We start from the raw sequence: 22,694 nt of genomic DNA on the forward strand, positions 1-22,694 counted from the left end.
TCCACACATTCACATGAAGGCAATGGCATTACCCACCTCCCAGGGAGGATAGGATGACGCGGTACATGGAAACCCAGCACAAGGGCTGAGGTGGGAAGTCCGCAGTACGCGGGGACACAGAGGGGCAGCAACTCACACTGGGGCTGTGGGCGTCTGGAAGGGCTTCTCAGAGAAAGTGACAGCTAAGCCGAGGCTTGAAGGAGGGATAGAGATCGACCAAGTGGAGTGGGGAGGGAAGAGTGCTTCACGGAAGAGGCCCCATTGTTTGCGGAAAACTGTTGGTAAGAGAAAGCATGGCCCGTTCAAGCACTGGGAGAAGCTCAGTGTAGCTGGAGGGCAGAGGCTGTGTGTGAGGGGTGGGTGGAGGGCCGAGAATGCTGATGCTGGAGAGGCCAGCTGATTACATACTCTGTCCCACCTGTCATTCTAGGGGCTTGCGAGTTGGGATCTCTCCACTTCCCCTCCATCTTCCTTTTCCTACTTTTCTTTCTCCCAAGCTCAGTCCTCTTGTCTTTGGTCACGTTTGGGGTCCAGGTCTGGAGTTTTCCGCCTCTCTCCTTTCCCATGATGAAAGAGGGATCTGCCTCCTGCAGAGGACTCTGGATTTCTGGCATTGAGGCTCCGTGCTAAGCACTGCGTACCCACTGTGGGCCCTCCCCAACCTGGCCCCTCATGAGAGAGAGATGCAAGAGTATTGATGGCAGTGGGCTGAGGGCAGTGTGGAGTGAGAACTGAGGGAAACTAGAGAGAATACAGCTCTTCAGCCTGGAGTAAAGGCGGATGGAGAGACCGAGTCAGTGGGCGCAGCTGTCTGAAGGTTGACGCTTTAATGGGAAGCTCGGAGGAAGGACTTCCCAAGGATGAAGCAGGTCACACACCAAAAAGGGAGCCTGAGGGAGGGAAAAGAAATGTACAATATCAATCCTATGGGCTCTTTTAAGCCAAGAAATACTTAGACAAAGCTCTATACTAGGCACTGAGGAGGTCACAAAGATGAACAAAACACAGGCTAGGAAGCAGTTCAGAAATGATTCTCCTGATTGACAACGTGGGCGTGATCCTTCCTGGAAGGAGTAAGGCAGATAAAACGCCCCCTCTGGCAACTGCTCCTGAGGGTGCTTCCACACTGGGGGTACCTCTCCTGCCTCCCCGCCGCCTACATTGCCTCTCGGACCCTCCACCGACTAGGTCCAAGGCCTCCCTCATCACGGCCACACAGCTTCTAAGATCACAGACGAGAAAAGGTATAGAGAAGGGAGCTTCAGCCGGGAGGTAGGTCAGCCTCCCTCTCTTCTCTCAGCTGGGGAGCCCCACTGGTTCCAGGACCCTAAGGAACCGGTCCCATCAGGTTGGCCTCTCTCTGGTTTCTCAGATTCTGGTGGCAGATCTGGTGACAGCTCAGTGGTTCCCTGGCCTCCACCCCAAAAACCTTATCTTCTGGGGCCTGGCCATCCTGGGCTCTTTAAAAAATTAAAAAAAAATTTTTTTTTTAATCATTTCTTAGTGATTTATTCTCTTAAGGCTCCATCAGCAGGTGGAATGGAAGACCCCTCCCACCCTGATGCCTTGGGTAACCAAAGCATTATCCTCCTTCAGTGCCTGCTCTGTCTGGAGGACCCGCACATCAATGCCTTGTTTCCTGAGGTACAGTTGATGAGGGTACCTTCGAGGCCTCACTCATCCCCTGGCCAATAACAAAGGTCTGCACGCCTTTCTCGACAACTTCCTGCACATCTGCAGGCTGCACACCAGGAGAACACTCAGTTCCTGTTTCTCTCTGGTCCCAAGCCTGACTTCCCCCTGGCCACACTTTGCAGTCCTTACAGATTTTAGTAGAGCCTGGTACTTTCATTTGCCCCCTATGAGAGGGAAACAATTTCAGCGGCAGAAGGAACTTAACTGAACTCCAATGCCCTCTCTTTTCAGAGTTGCGATCCCAAACGTCTCCATGCTTTACCCCTCATCCTGGGCTTTGAGCAGCCTGCCAGCCGGCTGGAGCCACCAAGGGGAAGCAGGAGGGCAAGGGGCCAAAGGGCATGATGTAGGAACTGAGTTCTTTGTGGCATCCCTCACTAAACACCTTTCCTACCTCTTGGCGGGTTGAATGGGTTTTGGAGGGAGCTTCACCTTGGGAATTATAGGGAGGTAGGATGAAGGAGGTGGGCTGGAAGCCTCCTCCAATGCCAGGGCTGTCGGAAGTCCTACCGCATGAATCACTGTTACCCTGGAGAAAGGACAAATAAGGCAGGAGGTAGCTGGAGCAGCATCAAGCCCACATGGGTGTGGAGAGGCAACGTGAGTGAAGGTCCGCGGGACTTGGAGACAGAGGGTCCGGCTTTGCCATTAAATCAACATCAGCAAGTTACTTTACCTCTCTGAGCCTTAGTTTCCCTAATTTGGTAGATATTTTTCTTTCATCTGCAAAGTAGGCTAATAATAATATCTTATATTTGCATACAGGCCTTACAGATTTCACATACTTTATCTCCTGTAATCCCAACCAAACAATGGAAGGTTTTATTGCCTCCTTAGGTGAGGAAACTGAGCCCTAGAGAGATGAAGAGATTGACTGAAGTTCCCATAGCAAGTAGATGGCACAGATCTGGATGGCAAATAGTGGGAAAGAAGAACAGATAGGGACCTTTGGCTATGACCCAGACCTGCCAGGATAACAAATAGGTTTCATTTGTAAGGCTAACTGCATTGGATTGAAAATGGCTCTCTGTATCACCATGCTGAGAAAGATTCTGAGGTTCAGTGAGGAAAAAAGTACTGTGATGAATTAGTGATATCTGTTAAGGGCAGGAGGTGGGGTAAATGACGGCCCAGACGCGGTGTCGTTGGCATCCCTAGCCTGGAATCAGACCAGGGATTTCATATCTAAGAAGTCCTTCCTCTATACTAATCAATTAGGTTAAATTCAAAGGCACCAGCTTGAAAAGAGAACTGAGGTGTAGTCTCTGCCTTCAAAGAGCTCACCGTCTCTCAAGGACAGAGGAGCGCTATATTGATGATGTGGCAAACTGTCCCAGGAACGTAGAGAGAGTAATGAGGGCATTTTAGGCAGAGAGACCTGCTTGGTGAAAGCATGGGGCCGTGCAAGTAGGGTGCAGACTGCATTTGAAGAGCCAATGGCAATTCTATATGGCTAGAAGATGGGGTCCATAGGGAAAAGTACCAAAAGGAGAGGCTGTGGAAATCAGGGTGGCATCAGATGGTGAAGGGTCCTGAATGCTATGTCTAGAAGTTTGGGTTTTACTACAGAAGCTGTGGAACTCCCTGAAGGATTGAAAGCCAGAGCGATGGGATGTAATTGTGTTGTTGAAAGGCACTGTGGCAGCTGAGGGGGTGGGGGTGAGGGAGGCGAGGCTGGGGGTGGGAAGACAGGAGATCATTGCAGCACTTCAGGTGGAAGAGAACTAGGGCAGCCTCAAAGGAGTTGGAGAGAAGCCCACAAAGGCAGAATTGATAAGACCTAGTGACCCACTGGATGAGGCACAAGAGAGAAACCGAGGGCGACTCTAAAGTTTCCAACCTGGGCACTGAATGGACGGTGAGGCTGGGAACAAGAGGGGAAGCACAGGAGAGACTCCCTTCTGAGTAGAGAGGACATCAGTCTGAACACGTTAAAACTAGACTCTCCAGTTAGAGGGAGCCTTTAAGTGTTGGTTGTACAGGGCAGAGGTGAGGGGAATCTGTGGGAGCGGTTGAAACAGCCGAGGAAGGGAGAGCAGAGTGGTTAGAGATGCCAAGGGGGATCCCTGAGAAACACCAACAATTCAGGGCCCGCGAGAGACCACAGCAAGAGAGATGGACCAAACGTAAAGAGACAGGGAGGAGAGAGCCTGGAGGACCACGTCAGAGAGTGATGATGAGACTCTGCACCGTGTTAGTGCTGACCCCACCGAGTGCTCTTGGTACATCTGTGCACTTATCTAATTCTCCCAACACCCTGGTGAGGTAGATATCATTAGGCCCCTTTTTTTGCAGGTAAAGGAAAAGGAAACTCAAAGAGTTTAAGTGATTTGCCCCAAATCCCAAGGCCTAGAAGTGGCAGGGCCACTAAAGAGCTAATCGAGGTCTCCAGAATCAGGGGATCCCCACCACATCTCAATAAGAACCAAAGGAGAGAGTGTCCAGAACGGACAGGCTGGCCATCAGTCTCACATGACGCAGAGAGACTGCTGGGGTCGAGGACTGAGAAAACGCCCTTGGATTTGATGATTGGAAGGTTAGCTGTGACCTTGGAGAGAGATTCTTGCGGCTCTAACTGCCACCAGCTGGCTGTGCGGATCAAGCGGAATTGCTTCTAATGTGCTTCATATGATGCAGAGCCTGGTAGTTTGAAGGAGGCTGATGCTGTTATTTTTATTGTTACTAAATATTGGTAAATTGGACCACTTGATATTGCTGACATGGGACCCATTCTTTAAAACTGGTGATTTCATATGGTTCAACCTAACAGTAAAAGGGGGTGGGCTGGGGTCGGTGGGCAGGAGAAGGCAGGAGAAGGCAAACCGCCAGGGCAAGGGCAGTCCCGTGGGGCTGGGGAGCCCTGCCCCCTGGTGGTGGGGAGATAATCTTCAGCACCAGGCTGAGGATCGGTGAGGCTTGAAGTTTGCAGGAGTCCGTCTCATCTCCTCCGCTCCCCTCCAGCCATCTGTAGTCTTGCCAGCACCCTCTCCACTAAGCCAGCTGGGCATGGGGGTGAACTCTCCCTAGCGGGCTCTGTCGGGAAGAATACTTCTAACCTCTCAACTAGGGTGATCCTCTCAACCAGTGTCTTTGGGGGTCAGTTGGGTTCTCCCCTAGGGAGAATCCAGGAGCCTAGGCCAGGTGGTGACTGATTAAACAGTCAGAGTAGGCTGACACACGAACAAGAGGTCTTCAACAGACCCCTTGGTCATCTCCAGCCCAGCCCCTCTGAAATCTCCCCCAGTATCCTTGGGAACCTTTTCAGTGTCGCAGGTCTTACTGATAACAGTAGAATAACAATGACAACAGAAGTTATTTGTACTAATGCCATTGCTTCCAGCTGTGTCTTAGCACTTGGACTGATTTTTCTGGCTCTTCGGTCAAGGTTAGGAGGGATGGGTTAATATCTCTGAGATGTTCCTCTGAGGTGAGGACCCAGGTGGGGCCAGGCCTGCAGGCTCTTGGGATGGCTGGAGCTGGGGCTGAGGAGGCAGTGGTGCATCCTTTGTCCTCAGCTGAACTCTGCACGGTGCCAAGCTTCTCAGACGGGACCAGGATGTGCAGCCCTGCAGCCTCACACGATGGGTAGGAGCAGGCGCTGTGGCCTCCGTGGTGACTCAAAGGGGGAGCGTGCTGGGGGCGGGGGTGGTGGCTGGAGGGTGAGGAGGCAGGTGCATCAAAGAGGCAGTCCCCATGGGCTGCGTGTGCCAGGAAGTCATCCTTCCTCTCCAGCTGGGGAAAGGGGGGTCCCTGAGGTAACCCCACTCTGGGCAGTTCTCTGCAGGAACACTGTTCCCTTCTCGCGGGGGACAGAAGGCACTGCCTGGGGATTGGGGTGGAAGAAGGGGCAGTGGTCCCAATCAGCCCACACTGACAGGGCGGGTGGTGTCTGGACAGAGGCGAACATCTGACATGGCCCCATCTCTGTGTTCTTCCCTCTCTTGACCGGAAAACACACAGGGGGGTCAGAAGGGCCAAATGGAGGTCACAGGCTCCCAGGAAACGCTTTGAAGGCTTTTATCCTTTCTTTTGATCAGTCTATGAGAACTTTCCAAACGTTGACACAAGGGAAGAAAAGCCTATTCTTCCTTGGGCCAGGGCCTTGTGTCAGGCCGAGGCTAGAGGATGGGAGGGAAGGGGAAGGAGACTGGAGGGTGAGAGGCAGAGGCAGCAGTGACTCAGCTGGCAAGGCAGGCCCCCGACACACACACGGCCCTTTTTGTCCCCACCTCAAGATTTGTGTGCATCTGGCTCTGTTTCTATTTGTTTATTTTCTTTGGGGCAGGACAGAAGGGAGATTAATGAACAAAGACATTAAGTTTAAAAAGAACCCCAAACCCGACTCCATTCTTCTCCCAACCTTGAGGGCTTACATAATCCCGCAGTGCTTTTCTTCCAGGCCTTCCTTGACACCCTCTCCTTTCTCCTCTCTTCCCCCCTCTCTCATTAAGAACACTTGGAAGCCCAGAAATGCTTCTTTTCAGTCCCCAGTGCAGCTGATCTCTTCCTGGAGGCCTCCAAGGCCGCTCTTCACGTTGGAGTTGGTATCCAAAACAGAGATAGTATGGTTGGTGAGAGGAGGCTGAGTAACAGTCTCCTTTCTCCACCAAGGCCAGTGGGAGGGCTGAGACGCATCTGCATTGGGAGGGACACGGGCTGGACGTCGACTTTTAAAGCAGGAAATGACCTTGATAACCCTCAAGTACAGAGCCTCCCAAACTGACCCAGAAACACGTTGTGAAGGGCAGAGGGAATTTTACCCCAGAAGATACAAGGATGGGCCATAAGCTCCCACACACTGGACATCCTTGAAATGTGTTTTGTCTTTTAAATTATGTAAATTTTTCATTCTATGCCATCATACATCGTTTGTTTAATATTAAAATAAGATTTTCCCTCAAAACCTTTGAGTAAAACTGATAGCTCAGGAAAATACATTAAATTTAATCACCTGGTTCCGAGCACCTCCTGGCACACTAGTTTGAGAATTGTGGAGCTAATCCAATGCCCTTTTCCCACAATTAAAGATATAATGGCTGAAGAGGTTTAGACACTTACCCAAGGTCACTTTTAGTCAGAGGCAGAGTTGAGGCTGGCACCTAAGTCTCTTGCTTCCCAGTCGAGCCCACTTTCCACCAGGTAACGCTGCCTCTTAGTTCCTGATACCCTCATTCTATCTCCAGGATGCTAGGCTTGGACACGTGCCTAGCTCAGCTGTCTAAGATGAGTGTGGGCTTAGAGACCAGCCCAGCCTCAGGCCCGGAGGTTGATCGTGCTCACAACCCCTCTGTGCGCAGGGCTCTCTCAAAACGTAGCACTTGAGCTTGGTGGGCAGTTACTGGGACAGAGAATGAACTGGTACTACCACTTTCTACTTCTATCTATACCCCGCAGTGACTGGTTCAGGTATTCCTGTACCTTCAAACCTAAAATAATTGGATTAGTTCATAGCTATAGTGGGAACTCCTCCTGTCTTCCTAGAAACTGCCTCCCTTTCTGATCCTGTTTCCAAACCCCTAAATCAAGAAGCTCTTTTCTGGAGGGAAGAAGCAGGGAGAATAGAAGGTTGTAGGGCTTAGAATGCCTCTACTAATGTGGGCACCTAGGCTTTGGGTTATGGGTGGAGATACAGTGAGATGCAGAATTTGAAGGTCAGAGCTGTGATTTGTTGGATAGCATAGTATTCTTCCATATCACCATCTTCCAAAATCAGATTTCTAGGAAGCTGAAGAAACTCTTAGGGGAAGAAGGGATGATCCAGACAGATGTGCAGGGAGTGAAAAGACAAAGAGGACAGTGAAAAGGAGGATAGAATCAGGGAGACACATTTTGGTAACAGCCAGCATGAAATACGAGCAGGGCAGTGCAGATGATAGAAGAGATGAGAAGAGAGTTGGGAGCAGAGCCCAAGAGAAGGAAATGGGGAGGAGAAAGACCTGCCATGCAAACCTAGGAGAGGAGCACTGGGATGGAACAATCATAAAAAAAGAGTATCACCGCCAGCCATCAGATGCACCCTGGGTGTCATTGCTGGTGAATTCTTCACACCTGGCTGGTGCCTGCTAGACCCCTATCATGCTCTAGGTGTCCATCTTCTCTGCTTGTTGAGTGTGGAATTTGCTCATCCAAGGCAAATTCAGTATATAGTGTTAACCTGAAGCTATAGTGGAAAGGACTTTGTAATGCAGCCAGAACTAGGTACTAATCTCAGCGCTGCTACTTATATGTTGCATTGCCTGGGCTCTCTGAACCCCAGTTTCATAAGTAACTGTGAAGATAAAAACTCTGTTCCCCAGAGTTGTTGCAAAGATGAAATGCGAAGTGCTGGTCTAAACTAGGCATTCAGTAAATGATAGTTGCTCTCCTTCTCTCTTCTTCCATTTCCCTGAACCAAACATCAGGAAGAAGTACTCCATGGTCAAAAGAGAAAACTCACCCAGTGGCTCTGTGAAAGGGTGTGCGGCTAGAGCACCATGAAGAGGAGGCCAAGTCCCTGCATCTGATCCCTGTGGGAGGCACGGGGCTCCACACCCACGCCGTGTGGCTCTCACCCTTCATTCTAGTGGCCACAAGGCAGGAGGGTGTTGTGGGATCAGAGCCCATCATTGTTTTCCCAATTTGTCCTGTTAAGTCTTTCATGTGCTCCCAACACTTCAACCAAAATGATTGGCCCCTATCCCCTGCTGGCCCTGAATCTACTCAATGCTATACCTTTTGCTTGTACTGCTTCCTTCCCTGGAGGTGCCTTCTCTTTGACACCCCCAAACTCCAGTCTCCAAGGGTCCAAATCTTGCCTATCCTTCAGGCTCAGTCCCAATGCCACCTTCCTCTATAAAATCTCCCCTGAGTGAGACAGTCAGGTATGGAGGAAAAAACTCAACTCCTGGTTGTTACTTACTCATAACAACCTGGTAATAAATGGGGATAATAAATGGGGATAATAACATTCCTACAGGGTTGTTTGAGGAATTATATGAGCCAACATTAAAATATCCCCAACAACTTAGCCCAGTGCCTAGCACCTAACAGGTTCTCAATCAATACACGTTCGTTACCTCCTCAGCCCCACCCCCTTGAGCTAGATGTCACCTTTCCCTTTGCAAAGTCCCTCAGCACTTCATGGATCCCTATTCCATGGCACTTATCACTTCTTGCCTGTTGTGTGGTTGTCTCCCTTAATAGATTGTAAGGTCCTCAAGGCCAGAATCCACACCTAATTCACCTCCATAATTCAAGTGTCTTGTTTGGAACCTGGCACCCTGTAAATGTTTATTGTATAAATGCATGAAAACACAACTGAGACTGCGTGGGTCTTCCTGTGTGGTGGGCAGCATCATTACAGATGAGGACATTTGGTTTGTTTGCATATCTATTAGTGTCTATAATTAGTTATTGGGGTTTCCGTGGATACAAGGAAAAAGAGAAAACATCATAAGAAAAATCAAGAGAAGACACAAACAAGAAGGGGGGAGTGAGAAGGCCCCAAAGGGAGAGAGGCCCTGGGCCAGAGTGAAGTTCCATCTGTTGTACCCAGGCCAAGAGCTTCCACACATCCTTAGTCCTCCTGGAGGATGGAGTCCGTTCCCAGTGCTCTTAGATTGGCCCCTACACCTGGAGTGATTTGGGGGCCCCCTTCTGCTCATTTATTCACTCATAAACTACTTCTTGAGCACCTACTATGTGTCATACATTGTGTTAATCATATATCAGACTAATCAAAACATATTATGGCTGAATCCTTATTTTAATAAGCTTCTTTGTAGTAGAAGACACATGCTATACCAAGTAGATGTGCCATAAGAGATATAGATGGAGATATACATAATATATATATTCAGAAAAGAGAGGCCTTACTTAAGGCTGTGGGGATCAGAGAAGGCTTCATGGAAGAGGAGTCATTTGAACTGGGCTCTGAAAGATATCATGGCTACGTAGAGACAAGGAGAAAGGGAGGTCAGGAAAAGAGACGAGCATGAACAATCACGTGAAGGCAGGAAAGCATGGGTGTATACGACAGGGAGCAGGGGACAGTTGGTTTGTCTGAAGTTCGCCATAGGAGAGATGAGGCAGGAAATAAGGCTGGAATGAGGTGTAGAAGCAGACCATGCAACTGTGCCAGACTGAGTTCGGCTTCTCTTTGATAGCTAGTAGACACATTATCTGTCAAACCTAAACCCAAAGGTAGAAGGGATTGAGTTGGGGAAGGATCTGAGATAGTTACAGTATAATGACAAGTGGAGTTTGGAGGCAGGGAGGTTTGGGAGGCCGAAGATCTCGATTTACCAAGTCACATCGTCTCTCGGTGCTTCAGTTTCTTCATTCATAAAATAAGGATTGTAACCTTAATACCTTATAGGAATTCCATGAGAATAAAATGTGAAAGTGCTTTGTGAAGTGGTGGATACATGTGCACTGATTTGTGATCAGAGGTGTAACTGAGGAAGAGTGATCCAGTAGCAGTGTAGGAAGGATTTGGGGAGAGAAAGAATAGAGACAGGAGATGTGTAGGAGGCTGATGATTCAGGCAAAAGGTGTGAAGGACCTAAAGTAAGACAATGAAATGAAGGGGAAGAGACACAAGTAACAAATCCACAGCTCGTGGCATCCGATGAATATTGAGAAGAGGAAGGAGGGGAGTTTGAGATAATCCCTAGATTTTCAAAGGATGATGGCACCGTGAACTATTTAGGAAACCAAAGAGAGGCAGAGGTAGAGAAGAAAGGATTCATTCACACGTGGAGGTGGATGCATTTAGGATTCATGCCCCATAGCTTCTTCATTCAGGTTGCTCTTGCCACAGAAAGAACAGATAAAGCTCTTTGCTCAGGGCTGCTTCCCTGCCCACCACCCCTCCCTACCCCAGCCTGACAGGTCAGGAGAAGGTGCACGGCTCTAACCTGCCCCCTCCACCACTGCCCCGCGGAGGGGCTGAAGCATCCTTTCTGGTCACTCAATTTGACAGAGGCCGCCCCTATGCCCACAGCTATTCCCAGAGAAGGCTTGTTTTCCTCCTTCATCTTCCAGCAAAGGGGACAGCGAACCCAGAGGGAGCTGGGAGCAGTGCCTTGGGGCTTGCTCTCTCCCACCTTTAGAAAAAAGAATTTGCAAGCATCTGCACATGAGCAGAGCCCGTGAGGCAGACCAAGGCTGCAGCTCTGACTCAGGCCTCTGTCTCTCTAAATCAGGCTTCCAGTCATCTCTTTACTCAGACGTTCTTAACAAACTGCACTTGGTACTGGGGAAACAGGTGACGTTCACAGTCTGTGGCCTTAAATTGAGAACTCACAGATGGCAAACAATGGTAAACAAACCATTGCAAAGCACGATGATGTTTGAAAATAGGAATGTGTACAAACCATGCTTAGAAAACCCATGCTGGGGGCGGGGAGGTAGAGAAGATGAGCTATTTCTTCGAGGGTCAGGGAGGCTTCCAAAGGGGCAACTAACACTTGAGTGAGTTTTGAAAGGTAAGCTGGAGGTCATCAGGTGGGCACGGAGCGGGTCCAGTGCAAAAGCGGGTCCAAAGGTAGAAGGGATGAACAGCGAGGTGCTTTGTGGAGCTGGAGTCTAGGATACGTGTGGAAGAGTGGCAAGACCAAAGCCAAGAAGGAGGCAGAGACCAAATCATGAAGGGCCTTGAATGCCATGCTCAGAGCAGTGGGGAGCCAGGGATCAGTTTTAGTCACAAGAGGAGTATCTGTACTGCAGAGCAGTCCTGTACTCAAGAAGGGCTCTGATAAATCCATTCATTCTGGAGAACAAATGACTCGCGAGCTCTCAGGTAAAGAAAGAAAGCTCTAGGTCAATCTGCAGGCAGGAAGCAGAAGGAGGGAGAGGTATTTGCTGAGGCAACGTGCTGGACGTCACTGTAGGTGTGACTGGCCTTTGTTTTAGGGACTCATTAGTTTAGTTTTTAGAGGAGAAAGAAGGTGATTGTGTCTGTTTCTGTCTCTTTTGACCACTCAGAGGCTGCTTTTGTTTTCAGAATTCTTCAGCTACTGTCCCTGGTATCTGGCTGGGACTGTTTTGGGGGAAACAGCACCCTCTAGAGGAGAGAGTATGTGTGTTTCAGGTGGGGCACCAGCAAACCATTTCCAGAACTCTGGCCTGCTCCCTTCCCAGGGGCCCAGGGGGTGGAGTGTGGCTGATTGTTTATCTGCTGCTGACTCTCACTACCGGGGAGAACAAAGCTGCCTGGCTGTGGGAGGTGGCACAGCAGCTGGGAGCAGCAGAGAATAGCTGGAGGAGGCAGATACAAAGGCTGGCAACAGCAGGCACACAGCTGGAGGGGGCAATCACAACGAAGAGGTCTAGCCAGAGGCCAAAATCTCCAGTGCCCCCAATCTGTAGCCTTAACGCTGGGCTCTGGAAGCTCCGGGCTCTGTCTTCTCTGTCTCAGCTGTGATCCTCTATACAGGGGACCACAGAGGCACCTCCTGAAAACATGAGACTGTGAGAATGAACCTGGGATACACAGAAGCAGTCGCTACAATTTAAAAGTTCTGGATCAGAAGCCAGAAGACCTGGGTTCTGGTTCCAAAACTACTTGGAGCAAATCTCTCTGAACCTTAGTTTCTAATGATGCCTTTCCTACTTACCTCATGGTGTGGGGGTCAAATTACATGTTTCATAAACTGTAAAATGATATATAATCATAGACTATTATCTTGGGAATGATAAGCAAGACTTTCCTTGGGCCCCAAGAGCTTCCATTTCCCCAGATATACAGAGTCTCTCCTCGGCACAAACAAAGCTAGGGCTTTGATGTGGGATCTCTGGATGTCATGGTAGAAGGGCGGGTGGTGGGGGGTAGAGATGGGGAGGAGGCAGGCATCTTGATCCTCTATGAATGTAGTTGGAAACTTAAAGACAATCTTTAACCTTCCCACCCAAAACTTTAATCTCCTCTCTAGAATCTCTGCAAAGCACTCCTCCAACCTGTCCTTGAACACCTCTGGGGGCAGGGTACTCTCTACCTTTTGAGATGCTCTTTCTACATTTGTTACAATGTTCTTCATATCAGTCTGGAATCTTTTTCTCGGTGGTTTGAACTCACTGGTCCTGGTTGTTCCCCTTGGAGCTCAAAGAACAAATCCAAACCTTTGTTCACATGGCAGCCCTTCAAACCAAATATTCTCACATAGCCTTCATAACCCTCAGATCGTCTCTCCTCCCAAGTAAACTTCCCCGTTTCCTTCAAACACGTCTCATATGATTTGGTTCTGAATCCTCTCATGTCCTGATTGTTCCTTGAGACTCAATACTGCAGATGTGGGATCAACAGGGCAGAATCAACTGAATCCTTATTTTATTCTAGATACTTTAATACAACTAAAGCAGCTTAAGACTGCATTGCTTTTTTTGGCAACCAAAACACGTAGATAACTCACACTGGATTACTTTCTGCTAAAATGCCTAATTTCATTTTCGTGGTTCTGCTTATGAGATCACGTCTTTCCAACGCAGAACTTGCTCAGGTAATTTTTGGACCCAAATGTAATCCAACATTTATCCGTTTTACTCGATTTGGCCCACTCCTCTGGCTCCTTTTGGATCCTAATTCTGCCTCAGACCTTCCATTTGCAGTCCGTCCCAGCTCTGTGTCATCTGCATAACTGATGGCCATGTGTTCTATATTTTTGAATAAAATTAGTGTTAAGAACATCGACTAGGTCAAGGCCAAAGATAATGCTCTGTGGTACATCGCTAGAAAACTGATTCCAGGCTATCATGATCCACTCACCAGTAACACTGATTTTTTATTTTTAAGTCACCTAATTAGAGAAGCATTCTGTTCATTTTTCTCTGTCGTATCCCCAAGGACATAACTTGAGATCTTGTCAAAATCTTGCTTAGATGCACTTTCTCTGTTGCATTTCTCGGATCTGCCAATTTAGTAACCTTGTCATAGAAGGAAATTAAGTTAGTGTGATGTGATGCTACTTGTTCTTAGTAACCCCATGCTGGGTCCTACTGATAACTACCTTTCCCCCACTCTGCCCAAGAATTCACTATCTTAATGTTCCATTCTAGAATCTTGCCTGTGGTTGATACCTTATCTGTTTGTAGTTTGTGAAATGTACTTCATTTTTCTTTTTGAAATTTAAAATTATGCTCACTTATCCACAACTTTCCAGCAACTTTCCAGAATCTGTTTTAGATTCCCCTGTTCCTTAAAATCTCCTATAGAGGTTTCACATCTTTTCGCGAGTTTGAAGGTCAAATGAGAAGGCACGCTAACATGTAAACTTTGAATGGTACATAGATGCAAGCTTTGTGGTGGTTGTTTCTTTTATTAATATTACTACTATTGAGTACTGAATGGGGCTTTACTTGGGCTCTAAATAAGAATTCTTCAAACTTCAGAATTACAAAGCCTCCCTCTTGCTCCAAAGTAGCCAAGGATATTGGGAAGTGGATGGCATCCAGTTCTGGCCAAGGAGTCTCATGTGTATGGAAGTTCCAAGTGGGTGGTGTAAAATGGGCTCCAGGTTGCCTCTGAATATTCTGGGATTCTTGTGTGTTGGTGATTTCCAATTTAGTGTCCGCTTGGTGGATATGTAAATGGACCCAAATAATTTAGAGTTTCCCAGGGGTAAGGCCATGGGCATATAGGATAAGGGGCAGTGTGAAGGAGAATGATAAAATGCAGTGGTATAGACTTCTCGGAATGGAGAACGTGATGAGCCACTCTGTGTTCTCCAAGAAGAACTAAATTCCCCAGAGGTCACCTGCTCCTTCCCAGAAGTTCTGGCCATCAGATCCAGAGTCCAAGGGCTCAAGTGATTGCAATTCTTTCTCTGATGGAAAAGTACAAGTTATTCCTTGGGCAGGGGTGCCAGGCACTTTGTATTAAGTGAGTTGTCTCCTATTTCAGAGCCTTGTCCCACTTTCTACTATCAGAATAAATAGCAATCCTGAATTTGAACTTGTGCAGAAATAGCCACAAACTAATATACACTCTTAACTCTTCTGCTTCACTCAGTCAAGACAATTTTGCCACCTACAACCTGGCATTTCTCCCAGTCCTTGGGAAAATGTTCCTGTGCTGCCAGGAGGCTTCAGTTTGATGTTTTTCCTCCACCATCGCTTGTTTATTTATTTATTTAATAAATTTATTTATTTATTTATTTATTTTTGGCTGTGTTGGGTCTTCGTTGCTGCACGCGGGCTTTTTCTAGTTGCGGAGAGCAGGACTACTCTTCACTGCGGTGCGCGGGCTTCTTATTGCAGTGGCTTCTCATTGCGGAGCACAGGCTCTAGGCGCGCGGGCTTCAGTAGTTGTGGCACGTGGGCTCAATAGTTGTGGCTTGCGGGCTCCAGAGCGCAGGCTCAGTAGTTGTGGTGCATGGGCTTAGTTGCTCCGCGGAATGTGGGATCTTCCCGGACCAGGGCTCGAACCCGTGTCCCCTGCATTGGCAGATTCTTAACCACTGTGCCACCGGGAAGCCCCCACCATCACTTGTTTATTTTTGCTCAGTTTTGTCTGTGCTTTTCCCAACAAGACTTCAGACCCTAACCCAGACCTAATTTCCCCAGAAGATGCAAATAGATGATGACAATAATAATGATAATAACAATGATAATAATAATAGCGAAATGGGCTGGGTGCTTAGAGAACATCTTAAGGGGTAGAAGAATGGGTAGTTTCTGCTATCTTCTGAGCCAGGCGAATATCTTTGTATCACCAGTGAGTACGGACGTGGAGGTAGGGGAGAGAATGGAGAAATTAAGGGCATGTGTGTGTTAAGGGGGACTGGCTTGGAAGGAGTTCAACAGGATAGTCTTTCTTGCTGCTGCCATTCTTGAGGGTGGGGAGAGATCCTATTTCAGAATTAGAGATCTTCACAGAACTGGTTTTGTGGTGAATGGAGACCAGTAGAGCCCTCTTTAGTCTCACTCCCACCTTCAAGGAACTGTGAACTTATAACTCTTTCTTCTCTGCTTCTCCTAAGAATTACAAATGTCAGACTGTACTGCAATTGTTTGCTTACTGAATATGAATCTTTCTCACTATGCTATGAGTTCTTGGCGAGCAAGGATGCTGTCAGATTCATCTTTGACCTTCCAGCATCTTGCACTACAGTGCCTGGCATATAGCAAGTTCTCAGTAAACATTTGCTAATAAGAGGACAAATCAGTGGCACTAAAATGAATGTTTCTTCTTCCTTCCCATTGGGTGGTGGTTGGGAGTTGCTGGATTTTTGCAATACCGCTCATTATGCTGTCTTGCTCTCTTCAGATGACGTCGGTTGCCAAGGTGTATTACAGCCAAACCACTCAGACAGAAAGCCGGCCCCTAATGGGCCCAGGGATACGACGGAGGAGAGTCCTGACAAAAGATGGCCGCAGCAATGTGAGAATGGAGCACATTGCTGACAAGCGCTTCCTCTACCTCAAGGACCTGTGGACAACCTTCATTGACATGCAGTGGCGCTACAAGCTTCTGCTCTTCTCTGCAACCTTTGCAGGCACCTGGTTCCTCTTTGGTGTGGTGTGGTATCTGGTAGCTGTGGCCCATGGGGACCTGCTGGAGCTGGGACCCTCAGCCAACCATACCCCCTGTGTGGTACAGGTGCACACGCTCACCGGGGCCTTCCTCTTCTCCCTTGAGTCCCAGACCACCATTGGCTATGGCTTCCGCTACATCAGTGAGGAGTGCCCACTGGCCATCGTGCTTCTTATTGCCCAGCTGGTGCTCACCACCATCCTGGAAATCTTCATCACGGGTACCTTCCTGGCAAAGATTGCCCGGCCCAAGAAGCGGGCGGAGACCATCCGTTTCAGCCAGCATGCGGTTGTAGCTGCACACAATGGAAAGCCCTGTCTTATGATCCGAGTCGCCAACATGCGTAAGAGCCTCCTCATTGGCTGCCAGGTGACAGGCAAACTGCTTCAGACCCACCAGACAAAGGAGGGCGAGAACATCCGGCTCAACCAGGTCAATGTGACTTTCCAAGTGGACACGGCTTCTGACAGCCCCTTCCTCATCCTACCCCTTACCTTCTACCATGTGGTGGATGAGACCAGTCCCTTGAAAGACCTCCCCCTCCGCAGTGGTGAGGGTGACTTCGAGCTGGTGCTGATCCTAAGTGGGACAGTGGAATCCACCAGTGCCACCTGCCAGGTGCGCACTTCCTACCTGCCGGAGGAGATCCTTTGGGGCTACGAGTTCACACCCGCCATCTCGCTGTCAGCCAGTGGCAAATACATAGCAGACTTTAGCCTTTTTGACCAAGTTGTGAAAGTAGCCTCTCCGAGTGGCCTCCGTGACACCACTGTACGCTACAGAGACCCTGAAAAGCTCAAGTTGGAGGAGTCATTAAGGGAGCAGGATGAGAAGGAGGGCAGTGCCATTAGTGTGCGCATCAGCAATGTCTGATGGCTTCGTTCCCCACCTGCCCATCCCTCTGGTCTCTTTTCCTCTTTTGGCACCCTGGGTGAGGGATATTACCCAGGTTTACTGGAGAGCCCCGGAAGCACCCTTCTCCACTCCCTCTTCTTTAACCCAGAGGCCTGTGGGTAGTCTAGGCCAACTGGACTTCCTCCCGTTGTTCCCTTCACCTCACCGCACTTCCACCCCAAGATGCACACCTGCCTTAAGCCAGGATGGGGGAAGGAGAGGGAAGATTAGGCTGAAGTGGCTTAGAAGGCCTCAGCCATGCCTGGAGACTCACATTAGGAGGACCATGCAGTTGGATGGATAGGCTCCCCCCACCCACCCACCTCTCACCACCACCACCAGAAAGTTTGGTGCTTTGAGGCTGGAGCCCCCTCCCTATCTTTCCACCTAGCAAGCTCCCTAAGGCAAGACTCTCTCTGGGATGGTCCCTTTGGGGTTTGTGCCCTCAGAGATATAGGAATCCAGAATCATTTTATTCTGAAGTCTCTACCAAAACCTGTTGAAAGAAGCCAGGGTTTTTCATGGTGTAGTTAATTTCTGTTGGCAACTCCTGACTATAACCTAGGACCTTGGTCCCCATTGTTCTCCTCTTTCTAGTTTCTCAAGTGGACACTTTCTTAGGATACCCAGTTCCCACATAGATGCCTCTGCTCCCAGAGAACTGGAGTTGACCCGGGAGATATAAAGCATACAGGCACAACCACCACACCTGCTCCTGACCTGAATACTGAACTCTTCATTGTGGGGTGACTAATGCAGAGCTATTGTCTAAAACCTTGAACCTATCCTCCAGGCAGCCCTGGGGGGATCTGTTTCCTTGTGTCCCATGAAAGTAATGACCTTCCCGAATATGTTCCCCTGGAAAAAGTCCAACGCCCAGGCCCCATAGAAAGGTCTGGAAATGGTGTTCCAGATTACACTGTCCCTGGCTTCTCTGATTCTTTCCTGCCCAGCCCACTCTCACCTAAACCCAACTTTGGAAAATGCAAGGGCCTTCCTCTCTTACCACTAAAAGTAGACTCACAGGGCACAGAGTCCCCAGGCAAGTTAAACCAACCAAATGGGATGAGTACATTCTCCGATTTCCAGACTGCTGTATAGAGCTCCTGGGAATTGGCAATGCTTTGTTAAGGTTTGGGCAGAGGCAGAACTCTGTGGCTGGCAGATACTATTCACCCTGTTACCCCTCCCAGTGCCCTTCGGAAAAGTGCCAGCTATTTTGTTAGGCAGTGCTGGGAGGGAAGGAAATTATACCTCCTGATCAAATAACCATGGTCTCCCTCAGCCATTCCTGAGACAGTATAAAATGAGTATCAGTCTCATCTCTCCTCTCTTCTGCTATGAAGCCAGTTTCAGGCAAGTTAAAAGGCATACTTTACGAGATCAGACTCAGGCCACTCCTTGTTCCCTGAAGGGGACTGTGGTATGGGGTCAGAAAGGGTGTATGGGCACCAGAACTTTCTCTAAAGCTCCAAATCCCACGAGTGCTTCCTGTTCTCATTTAGGTACCAAGGGACACTCTCCCCCACCCCAAATGGTTTGGCACAGAGTCCCTGTATGAAGCAAGTGGCCGTTTATTTAAGGTGGACCAGCCAGTTGTTATAAGCTACGCATTTATACAGAATGAGTACATGCATCTGTGTGCAGAGCCTCACAGAGAAACCCACAAAATTCGGAGGCTGGACCCATGGTCACCATTTACTACAACTGCACAAGATCCTCTTATATTGATCTCTCCTTGAACTCAACTAACTATGTCTTGAAGATGAAGACCCTTCATTCTCCACTTACTGTAAACCCCACCATTACTCCCTAGCTCTCAAGAAAACAAGAACCGGAACAACTTGAAAATCTGAGACAGAGAACAGAAGGCAAAGAGCCAGCTTCTGGGCTCTCAACTTTATTCAAATGTTAGACTCACTTGATTTCTTTCAACGTGTGTGTGTGTGTGTGTGTGTGTTTATGCGTGTGTATCTTCTTATCCATTAGCAAGTTATCCACCATCAAGTTTCTTCTGCACAGAGCTGCTTCCCTCCTGAGGGAAACACTCTTCCCATTCCCCTGCTGTCTATTCCAAGCCTCCAGAATCCTCAGATTCTTGGATAACAAAATGAGAAGAGAACATTTCTGACTTAACCTTTTTGATTCTCCTGCACGATTCCACACTTTCCTCTAAATTGCACTTTAAATCATACTCTCCTCTTAATACAACCTGGCTTATTCTCCCATAAGCCCCATCAGAGAGCAATGCCCCTCTCCCTCAACCCTAAGTGATTCTTTAGACTACAGCCCCCCTCTCCTCTGAGCTGAAATCATCTTTCAGGCTATCAGGCAAGCTTTAGAAGCAGCCAGGTCTGATGAGAAATGGGATCCCTGACCACACCAACCATGGACTTGGAATGTCAGGAGAGCACCGGGCACAGATCTTCAGGGAGGAGATTTCAGAGGATGGGCAACACAACTGATGGGGGAGGATACTCAGGGTATGAAGATGAGGAAGGGTGGTGCTGTGGGATCTGGTGAAGTCAATGAAACCCTTGAGTGTTACTTGGGCTAGCAGGGAAGAGGTAGGTGGAGGCTCAGGGAATTAAGCTATGATATATAAATGAAAGGTTTATCTAAGAAAGAGAAACAGATAATATATATATATGTAGAGAGATGTATATGTATATAGGACCAAATATACTGAATGTACAGAAAGAAAGTATTCAGCGAGCTTAGCATGGGGGCAGATATCTTGCTCTGGTTTGGGGGTAGGACTCCCCAGATTCCCAGACTTATAGCCAGTGATCTTGGTTTCAACATGGAAGTGAGATACCTGACTAAGGCTCTCAGGTTTGATGACGGGAAAGGGAGGGGTGGAAGCTGCTCTTCAGAAATAAAGAGGCGTCCAGTGAGGCTTCTGACAAACCCTGTGCTGCTGACAGGACCAGGAAGAGGGGAGATAAGAGGAACATGAGGAGGGGAGACACTCCATCTGTGGAAACCTAGGAGAATCTACTACTTAGGCTGTGTGTTCCCATCCCTAGCAGTGTCCTGTGACTGTAGCACTTAAAAAGAAAAAATCCTGTTTCCCTCTCTTAAGGTACACTGTATTTCCCCTTCCTCCACAGCGGTGGGGCAACTGCAGCTCCAGCCCCGGGAGGTGATGGCTATTCAACCAAGAAGCTGAACACTTCAGTGTGTGGGAGGCACTAAAGGGAAGCCTCAATTCTAGAATCTAAATGCCAGGACTAAAGGGCTGTTGGGCCCAAGATACTCCCAAGGCAGAGGACCAGATTTCTGTATGGTTGCAAGCAGCCCAAAGAGAATGCCCTCTATGCTAGAAGAGTCCCAATCCTGGCATCTGAGCATGGGGGAGGGCGTGGTGCTTTAGCTTTGTACCTCTGTATGAAAATGAGGAGTGGGGGTACCAGCTGCCCTAGGGGATGGGGAGAGGCTTCTGAAATCCCTGCTCTGTGCTTCACCTCATTACCTGCCCAACCTCCTACCCCAACCTGTCAGCTAATAAGACCATCCAGGGATTTCTCTCTGAGGCCTGAGAAGAGAAAGGAAGCCAGTTATACTATTGCTACAAGCCAGGGACACCGCCCCCTCCCAAGGCTGCTACCCTGGTCCTTTACCCTTGCTAGTTAACCTAGCTTATTTGTAAAATAACACGCTACCTTTGCTGTAAAGTTAGCCTGGGCTCCAGCTCAGTAATGGCCAACTCTACTGAAGCAGAAATATCTAGGGATGTTTTTTCCATTCATTGCATTAAAGACTAAACCAGGTCAAATGTACCTAGGAAAAAAGACATGTGAGTTTTTTTGGTTTATTTTATTCTTGTCTGTTCAGAACAAGTTACTAAATAAAACGGCTGAATCTCTGTTCTTCACTCTAGCTTCTTTTAGAGATCAAAACTAATCCTAGGGACTTCCCTGGTAGCGCAGTGGTTGAGAATCTGCCTGCCAATGCGGGGGACACGGGTTCGATCCCTGGTCTAGGAAGATCCCACATGCCAAGGAGCAGCTAAGCCCGTGCGCCACAACTACTGAGCCTGCACTCTAGAGCCCGTGAGCCACAACTACTGAAGCCCGCACTCCACAACAAGAGAAGCCACCACAATGAGGAGCCCGTGCACCGCTATGAACAGTAGCCCCCGCTCGCCACAAGTAGAGAAGGCCCTCGCGCAGCAATGAAGATCCAACACAGCCAAAGAAAAATAAATAAATAAATAAAAATTAAAAACAAAACAAAACTAATCCTGTTACTAAGGCCTGAACTCACTGACCTACCTTTGGGAAAGGAGGGTGGAATTGAGTTGTGCTGGAACAGCTTCTGACCACACAGCCAGGCCTTTCCCCTTTGGTGCTATCATCCACTCTCCCAACTCCTTTCCCACACCTCCCCTCATTAACTTCAGGGTCCTGTAGCAAATACCTGTTAAACTCAGTTTTTAAAGGATTACAAAAAAAGTTAAGACCTAGACATCTGAAAATTGGCTCAGGTTAATCCAGGAAAGTCAAGTTGCTTTGGAACCCAGGCACTGTCCCTTTCAGCCAGTGATCATGCACCCAACTTCCCTGCCACACTACAGTGCAGGTCATTCCCTATATATCCTCAAGGCTCTATATGCCTATTCATTTAATCACTGGGCATTTCCTGCCCCAGTTCTCAAAGAAGTGGGTTTCTCTTCTATTCTTATCTATCAATAGCCTGAAAAAGGCCTGGCTATCAATATCCAGCCCTGAATTGAAGTAACAGACCCCTATGGTCACTGACTCTTGTTCCCCAGAAATGGAAGGACAGAGGGAGAAAATTGGGTCTCTTACCATCGTCAGTAAATACTTATCTACAACATTTGGGAAACACTGTTTTTTAGGGATGAGTCATAAGACATGAGAGATATATAAGATATATGAAATATACAGTCCCATAACATTTGAAGAAACTTGCCAACTTGTGAAGAAAATAAGATAAAATAACAAGTGGCATACATTAGGGCCAGATATGCCATTAACAACATGTTCTAAACAGTGAGATCTCTGTGGAAAACATTCCCCAGGGATAGGTACTAGGCAAGGGATGGTATCAATCTAAGAGGCCTGGTTAGAACACATTTGACACAGGATTCAAGAAAAATCAACTGAGTTCCTATTACATGAAATGTACCATTCAAGTGACAAAGAAACAGAGGACATGATACATGCCAGCAAGGTACGTACAGTTTTTTTTGGCTTTATACCTGCTATTCCTTCTGGGAACTCTCCGTACTGCTTGCCAACTCCCAAGTTAACTCTCAGTATGCCCATCTTAGACCAAACCCTGTTAAAAGCTGTGATTGCATCATGTGCCCCTCTTTCCTTACACTTGTCACAGATGCAATTTTATATTACTTGTGAATTTATTTGACTAATGTCTGCCTCGCTCACTAGCGTTTAAGTGCCATGTTAACTGTAACCGGGATTCCTGTCAGTGTTGGGTCACCAGTACAGCTGGGCACTTAGCACAGCACCTGCACGTATGATGCTCAATAAATGTAGACGGAAGGAAGGGAAGAAAAGAGGGAGGGAAGGAATTTGCCTACAGTTCACACAGCTAGTATGCAGTGGAG

The 22,694-nt window shown here is 48.2% G+C and overlaps 2 protein-coding genes and 1 pseudogene across 4 annotated transcripts in view; 1 reads left to right on the plus strand and 2 right to left on the minus strand.

Annotated features, from left to right (window-relative positions):
- The window catches only part of KCNJ10 (potassium inwardly rectifying channel subfamily J member 10), a 32,328-nt gene extending 11,353 nt beyond the window's left edge, over nucleotides 1-20,975 (plus strand). For both annotated transcript variants that reach the window (XM_082475505.1, XM_082475506.1), the window contains one exon: nucleotides 15,938-20,975. In XM_082475505.1, coding sequence (XP_082331631.1) covers nucleotides 15,938-17,077 — 1,140 coding nt within the window. In that variant the 3' untranslated portion in view covers nucleotides 17,078-20,975. The remainder of the gene's footprint in view (nucleotides 1-15,937) is intronic.
- Nucleotides 1-22,694, minus strand: part of KCNJ9 (potassium inwardly rectifying channel subfamily J member 9) — a 55,899-nt gene that overhangs the window by 27,916 nt on the left and 5,289 nt on the right. The window lies entirely within an intron of this gene.
- On the minus strand, nucleotides 1,482-5,609 carry LOC309654568 (mth938 domain-containing protein pseudogene; annotated as a pseudogene). Its single transcript has 3 exons — nucleotides 5,571-5,609; nucleotides 5,274-5,427; nucleotides 1,482-1,894 (listed from the first exon to the last, which is right to left on the minus strand). The product of its transcript is annotated as a mth938 domain-containing protein pseudogene (transcript).

This window comes from Balaenoptera physalus, assembly GCF_965194825.1.
Source record: "Balaenoptera physalus genome assembly, chromosome: 1".
NCBI lineage: Eukaryota > Metazoa > Chordata > Mammalia > Artiodactyla > Balaenopteridae > Balaenoptera > Balaenoptera physalus.